The 8,174-nt window shown below is 44.4% G+C and overlaps 1 protein-coding gene across 1 annotated transcript; it reads right to left on the bottom strand.

The window, feature by feature from the left end:
• Positions 1-2,051: 2,051 nt before the first annotated feature.
• Positions 2,052-7,478, bottom strand: LOC128736596 (uncharacterized). The gene has a single exon (XM_053831086.1). It carries the CDS (start codon positions 7,476-7,478, stop codon positions 2,052-2,054), a length of 5,427 nt encoding a protein of 1,808 aa, XP_053687061.1.
• Between the last annotated feature and the right edge of the window lie 696 nt (positions 7,479-8,174).

Below are 8,174 nucleotides of genomic sequence, written 5' to 3'. Positions count from 1 at the left end.
CTCATATAAGGGATAAATCCTAGAAATCTAACTTTTAACTTACACTTCAGAATTTATTTACAGTCAATCCCAATATAGATTGATTTGCAATTGAACGTAAGCAAAAATTTTCAAAAAAAAAATTGCATGGTGAAAGCTATGTCTCAGTGCCACCCACGTCTCTGTGTCTCACCGTTGCCAATAGGAATGTTTTTTGAAAAATAGTGAACTAGCGGAGTTAGAAAAACAATTCGATTGTCATATTTTTAAATATTAACTCTTATTACTTCGTGATATCATGCAGTAATTTAAATTTAATATGTATTCTGTCGTTGAAAATCACTTGAAAATCATTGCAAAAAAATTTACTTTTAACCCCCCAGCTGATTTTTGTTCATAAATATATTAGACCTATAGTTCGTCTTTCTTAGAAGATTATGAAAAAGGAAAAAACCTGAGTTTTTCTTTTAATTCTACGATTTATAAATGGTCGGTGTTAAATCAGACCGGACCAAGTCGCAAAATTTAATTTGATTTAATAAGTTAATGACAGCTGTTCTCGATTGGATTTAAGGCAAAGAAAAATGCGCCTTCGATAGCGCCAAACTAAAATATCACACGCGTGAGACGGTTCTGAATTCGGAACACGAAAGTCTAAAACTGCCGGCTTAGAGAAATAACTACACTTTATTTTTGAGGGAAAACTTGAACTTTAACTTAGTGAATTTTATTAGCTCTTCTGTCTACACCGAGTAGATAAGAACGATGCGACTTGATCAAAGATATGATTCTAACTGATACTGGCCCAGCAGACTGGACGCTGCTGTGGTTTAGTGTGGTGAATATAGCGCACGATCAAAGCCGATCGATTGCTGCTTGTACGATATTATGCCCTACACTGATAAGAGCGATCGTTTAATACGAGAGATATAATTTTGTGGATTACATCCGTGTTATCAGATTTGCTTAAATGGACCGTTTATAAACATGCCGGCCGCCTTGAAACCAGAGGGGTTTCAATTTTCTTATGCTCTATACAATTTTGATTGATATTAATATTCTTCTGTACGAATCGATTCTTCTTAGTATATAATGATATGATTGTTTTGACTTCATTACGCACTTTGAGTGCACTTGCACTTTCTGGGACAGCTTCTACAGCTGCTGAGATCGATGACACCGAGCCCTCTCGGTAGATCTAATCGTTGCTAATGAGGTTGCTTACACCGAGCCCTCTCGGTAGTTCTCTCCTGCGATATACAGATGCAGATGCTTACTCTGGTTCTTTCGGATAATGATGGGGATGATGTGTTAAACTTCGAAATATGAATGACTGCGAATGCACTGGATAGCGCATGACTTCTTCCTTCATTGATACGGCTTGGTTCGTTGTACTTGACGTCATGAATAGATGGTGATGCAGTTGATGGTTTCCTCGGGATGAGATGGATGTAGTAAACAGAAGAATTTTGTCGTAAACTGGAACAACTTACCCCACAGGGCTTTTACGGCGCCTGTCAATTGATTCACGATGAGGGATGCCTTGAGGTAATGTAGATTTCTTGAGGATGAATATAAACTTCTTGACGAGTCGCAGACGTAGACTGACGGGTAGGGATGATCAGACCCGACGCCAACCAACTGTCCGAGACCGATTGTGTGAGATGTCATAGTTGCCCTTTAGGGACTTCTTGAAAATGCTGAACTTTGATACTGTCGATGAGATGATGTGATTAGCTGGTTTCGTAACATAGCAAAAACCTTCACAGTTGATGCAGACGCCTTATGCGCCGAGATTGATACAGCCTAGCCACCAAACGATTTCCTTCACCAAGACTGACATGCATGCATAAAACGAGACGGATTCGGGCTTCTTCATGAATAGTAGATTGCGGATTGTGTAGAGTGGATGACTTCAGATGACGATTCAGATGGCCCGGATGACCGGGGCCAGGATACCCTATGGGAGACAAACATTCCTTGAGCTTTTTGAAATGTAAATAAAAACAAAAACTTAACTGGGCTGCGGAGGCACTCACTAAGGAGCCCTCCGCACCGATGCAGCAGTGGGTTTAATTCCCATCTGCCGAGACTTGCTGAGCGTTGTCCCGAATTGGGAGGACGCATATCTTAGAAATTCCCCTGTCGAAGTATCCATCTTTTGTACGTACGGTGACAACCCTGATGTTGCCGTCTGAGCCGTGAAAAACCTTGACGACTCGAGCCAGATTCCATCGTAGTGGAGGTGAATTTTCATCTTTCAGCAGGACCATTGTTCCTACTGTCACGTTGTCTCGCTGCTTGGTCCATTTAGTCCGATTGTGAAGATCTGATAGATATTGCGTGGACCACTTTTTCCATAGTTGCTGAGTGAAGTATTGGGCACGCTGCCACATAGATAGCCGATTAACAGGTACATCTTGAAGATCTGGTTCCGGGATTGCTGTCATGGGACGCTGCGCCAAGAAGTGTCCAGGCGTGAGAGCTTGGAAATCATTTGGATCACTGCTAAGTGGTGTCATCGGACGAGAGTTGAGGATTGCTTCAATCTGAAGAAGAGCTGTTTGCATTTCGTCGATGTTTAGCGTTCGGAGTCCTATTGTCTTACGAAAGTGATTCTTGAACGATTTCACCTGTGCCTCCCACAGACCACCAAAGTTCGGAGTGCGAGGAGGAATGAACCGGAACTCAATGCTGTCATTTCCGGCATCCCTGACAACAGCATCTTGGAAGTGCTGACTTAGAAATAAGCGATGTAGTTCAGATAGTTCACGCTTAGCACCGACAAATGTTGTAGCGTTATCACACATGATTAGATTTGGTTTTCCGCGTCGCGCGGTAAAACGCCTCAGAGCAGCCAGGAACGCTTGAGTTGTTAGATCTGCTACGAGTTCTAAGTGAACCGCTTTCACCGCCAGACAAACGAATATCGCTACATAGCACTTTACTGGTCTGGTCCGACGGTTAGGATAAGATATCAGGAAGGGACCACAATAGTCTACTCCCACTTTTGAGAACGGTGATGATGGCGTTACTCGCTCGGACGGAAGATCTGCCATTAGTTGATCTACGACCTTAGGTTTATTCTTGAAGCATGAGACACATTCATGTATAACCTTTTTAGCCAAACTATGGATAGCAGTTGGCCAAAACTTCTCTCGAACTGATGCAATCAGCAGTTGCTGGCCGGCGTGAAATAGTCGCAGATGATAATGTCGCATAACCAAAATTGCGAGCGGGTGATGGTGGTGCAAGATGAATGGATGTTTTCTAGACTCAGTAACTGGGGCGTGAGATAACCGGCCGCCAACGCACATTATACCATTGACGGAAAGCTGAGGACGTAGACCTTTGATAGAAGAGCTTTCTTGAACATGACCTTGCCTTGTCAAGCTGAGTAGTTCTGCCGAAAAACACTCTTGCTGTGATAAGTGGACTAGTAGCAGCGTTGCTTGTTCTAGTTCCACATGTGTAATGCTTCCATCTCTTCTAGATTGCCTGTTGCCAGGTTGCGAATTATGCTTGAAACGTATGAGTAGTGCGACCAGTCTGATGAGTTCTGAGTATGTCGATCTAAGTCCGAAAATTTCGCTAGGTGGAGTAGCTTGAGCGGGGAAAGCTGGCGATGATCGTTCTTCCAGGAGAGATGGTTCGAACGATTCTGGAATGGCTTCTTCTGGTTGCGGCCAATATTCTTGATTCTGAGCCAACCATCGTGGACCTTGGAACCAAAGAGGTTGATATTGTAATTCAGCTGGAGACATTCCCCTGGAAATCAAATCTGCCGGGTTCTCAATGCCGGGGACGTGCTTCCAAGCGCCACCTTTGGTGATGTGTTGTATCTCCGACACACGATTAGCGACAAAAACTTGCCATCTTGACGGTTGCGATGCCAGCCAGTGTTTGACGATCATGAAATCGGTCCAAAAGAATGTTGATTTGATCGTAACGTTAGAGGAAAACTTCTCGTACAGATGACTAAGCAGCAAGGCGGATGATAGTTCTAACCGAGGAATTGTTACCTTCTTCTTCTTGGCTTTCAGATTCTCTAGCGGTGCTATTCTCGACTTCGACGTGATGAGACGTACTGACACAGTCCCATCCGATGCGGTACAACGCAGATATAGACATGCTCCGTAGGCCACCTCTGAAGCATCGCAAAACCCGTGTAGCTGAATTTCCGAACAATCATTAGTAAAGCCGATCCAACGAGGAACTGACAGTGACTCAAGGGCCATTAAATTTTGCTTATACTCCTTCCAAATTGTTTGCAATTTTTCATCCAATGGTTCATCCCAACCGCATTTCAACTGCCACAACTGTTGAATGATTATTTTCGCCTGTACTACTACCGGTCCCACCAAGCCTAGCGGGTCAAATAAGCATGCTGCGTCTGAGTGGATGCTTCGCTTTGTGATGGCTGATGCATTCGACCGCCATTGTGGAAAGCAGAAATAGAAACTGTCCAAATTGGTATCCCAACGGAGTCCCAAAGTCTTCACGGTAGAGCTAGAGGAGTCCAGCTCCAGGGTGGCTCGATCATCTCTTAGATGTTTAGGAAGCTTAGCAAGTAGTTGTGCGCAATTAGAATTCCACTTTCTAAGAATAAAACCAGCTGAATTGGTAATCTCAATTACCTCTGACATGAGTCGATTAGCTTCTTCGATACTGTCTGCTCCGGACAGCATATCGTCGACATAGAAGTCCTTTTGAATTACCTTGGCAGCTTGAGGGTGCGTCAATTGGCAACCTTTCCCTAGCGTTGAGAGACATTTTGTCGCGAGATACGGCGCAGATGCAGTGCCGTAGGTAACGGTTGTGAGCTCAAATGACTTCACTGGATCTTCGGATGAATCTCTCCAGAGAATTCGCTGCAAATGCCGATCAGAAGGTTGAACTTGTACCATTCGGTACATTTTTGCAACGTCCGCGACAAGAGCAAAACGATGCAAACGAAAACGGGTGATGATCGAAAACAGGTCATTCTGAACTACTGGACCTACCATTAACGCATCATTTAGGGAAACTCCAGTCGATGTGCGACACGACCCGTCGAAAACAACACGAAGTTTTGTCGTTGTGCTGTCTGGCTTCAACACGGCGTGATGAGGCATGTAATAAATGGGCTCCTGATAAGGCTCGTCGCGTACTTCCTTCATATGACCCATCAGCTGATACTCGTGAATAAACTCCTTGTACATCGCCTTTAGCTCAGGATTCGCATCTAACCTTTTCTCCAGGCTCGAGAACCGTTTTAGTGCAATAGCTTTCGATTCTCCTAATTTCTGGATCACATTCTCCTTTTTAGGCAAACTTACGACGAATCTACCTTCAGCGTCACGCACGGTAGTTCGCTCGAACAGTTCTTCACATGCGGTCTCTTCCACGGAATGAGTACTGGTCACATAACAGGTCTCTAATTCCCAAAACTTGGCGATCAACTCTTGAAGATCCACGGTTGAACTAACGAAGGTCGATGTCCGCGGAGAAACTTGCTTAGGAACTCGTCCTGATATCACCCAACCGAATACGGTTTCTTGGAGAGTTGGGCCATCTTCACTCAACTTTTTCTTCCTGGCAGTGAGCAAGTCAAAGTATATTTCAGCTCCAATGATCATATCGACTGGTCCGGGTTTTCCGTACGATGGATCCGCTAATACCATTTCTTGGGGAAGGTGATCAGGATCGATCTCAACTGAGCTTATCGGTATAGCGTTGGTAATCTTTGGTAAAACGTAGAACTTCATACTTTCCGCAAACGATGAAATTGAGGGATGACGTGGCTGGATGTTTGCTTCAACGCACTTAGTAGCTGAAGTGCTACCATTGCCGATGCCTTGTACTTGCAAGAATGCGGGTGATTCCCTGAGCTTTAGTCTCTTCGAAAATTTACTGGTCATGTAACAGAGTTCGGAACACGAATCCAGCAAAGTTCTAGCGAACGAAATATTGCCAAATTGATCTTCCACCCGCACAATGGCAGTGGAGATGAGAACTTGACATGACGGAACTTGAGTGACGGCTTCAAGAGTAGTTGTTGTGTGATGTTCTGTGGTGTTTCGTGGGTGAGTGTTAAGAGGGGTTGTGCTTACAGCTGGATATGATGTAGTGGCTTTTTGTTCTGTTGGTGTTTGAGTGAGTGTGGTTTGTGTCTGACCGTGTGGCTTGTGTTGCGGTTGTTGTGGTTGTGGGCCTGCTGTCTGTGGTCTACCTTGCGCTTTTGGAACGAATGGTTTTGTTGCACTAGATACGCTTACTCCGTTTTCGTGATGTAGGAGGGTGTGATGCTTTCTGCCGCATCGTATACAGGAACCTCGGGAACAATTCTCAGCAAAATGTCCAGCGGACAAGCAATTTCGACACAACCGTTTCTTATTCACCTCCTCCATACGTTGATTCAATGACATGGACTTGAATTTGTTGCATTGGAACACCAAATGGAACGAATCGCCACAAAACAAACATCGTCTCGACGACTGAACAGCAGTATGTGTCACAGACAGCCGTGGACGCCTTGACTCATCTGTACTAGATTTGCTTGGAGTAATCGACTGCAACACTGTGCATTGATCCCGAAGAAATTCAATCAGGATCTCGTATTTCGGGACTTCCTTTGAGTTATGATGACTCTCCCAGTGCCGCAGCGTGGTTGAGTCCAAACGTGTATACACCATGTGAGCCAAAATCGTAGACCAGTTCGAAAAATCTTCCCCAATTTTCGCTAACATTTGTAAATTCCTGTCAAATTCATTGATCAGGAAGCATAGAGTGTCGTAATTTTCCTTTCGCATGGGCTCAATTGCAAAGAGAGCATCCAGATGCGCCTTCACAATCAGCTTTTTGTTTTCAAATCGTTTTTCCAGCATGCGCCAAGCCACTTCGTAGTTATCCGCCGAAAGTGCAACTGAATTAATCTCTTGAAGAGCATCACCGGAGACAGACGATCGTAGATACGTAAACTTATCGACAGCATCAAGTTGACAATTATTGTGTATTAAACTCCGATACGTATCTCGAAAGGTAACCCAATCCTTTACCTTGCCACTGAATGTCGGAAGTTTAATATCGGGCAGCTTTACCTTAGAGAAACACGGTTGCGCTGCAGCTGATGTGACGTCATTGGTAGCCCGCACAGTATTTGTATCTGCACTGGATCGCAAGGCCAGGAGAGATGTTTTAATTTCATAGTACTCCTCCTCTACAACCCGAATGGCCTCATCATATTCTTCCTCTCGCTGGGCCGCTAGAGCTTCCAAACGCTCCGCTCGTTGTTCCGCAGATTCTTTGGTGTCAGGCTTCTCGTCCTCGTCGTCGATAGCCATTTCGATTTTACGTCGGACGGTATAAAACTTCCGCATCGCATTCTCCAGCGTTTCCAAACGAACGTCGATCTGTTTTTCATGCACTTCTTTGCGAAAACCTTGGACGAATTTCGCTATGGTTTTGATAGATGACCGCAACTGCCGCTCATTCTTCTTGAGATCTTTTATATCTTCCATTTTCGCTTAAAAAGAGTCCACCTATTCACTGATTTGCAATGCTGCTGATCACTGTCACTTTATGAATGATAGGAGAGTATATTGAAAGTTAGTCAGTTTATTTTTATTGTTCGCACCCTTGAATATATAGTCACTTGGTTATCTAGCAGCACTGCAAACCGTTCGAATGTATCACTTATCACTTTATCAGCCTTCAGTAAATCAGCACAGCACTGGTAGATGAATTGACCGACCGACTCTACGATTAACCGATTCGCGTTCGCGCTAGGTGTATTGACCAACTGTGGGGGATTGACAGCAGCAGTGGACCCAACAACTTCGAAATTACCGACAAAGCCAGACAATCATGCAATGAAAGGAATATCAAACCAACTCAAACCCAAAATATTCAAAGGAAATACGCTCATGCATGTGAAATCTTTCTTTATTTGCACAACTCCCAACTCTACCCTTACGAACATATGTTGGCGCCTCATGCAAAAAACGCCACCACAGACATGCACTTCGATTCGATAGAATACTTCCCAGCAGCGTAACAGCAACAGCAGCAGCGAGTCCGTAGCAGAAACGATGGCCGATTCTCTCCGTGAACAAAACGATGAACAGCATTCGACGATGGCCGCCGCAGTCAAAGCCAGTATAGATGAACAATAGGCACAATGCCTCTTGTGATGCCTTTGTTAAATCCCGCCGCGC

Source organism: Sabethes cyaneus, chromosome 2, assembly GCF_943734655.1.
Source record: "Sabethes cyaneus chromosome 2, idSabCyanKW18_F2, whole genome shotgun sequence".
In the NCBI taxonomy this organism is placed as follows: domain Eukaryota; kingdom Metazoa; phylum Arthropoda; class Insecta; order Diptera; family Culicidae; genus Sabethes; species Sabethes cyaneus.
The sequence above is the reverse complement of the archived record's forward strand: the minus strand, read 5'-3'. Positions and strand labels throughout refer to the sequence as shown.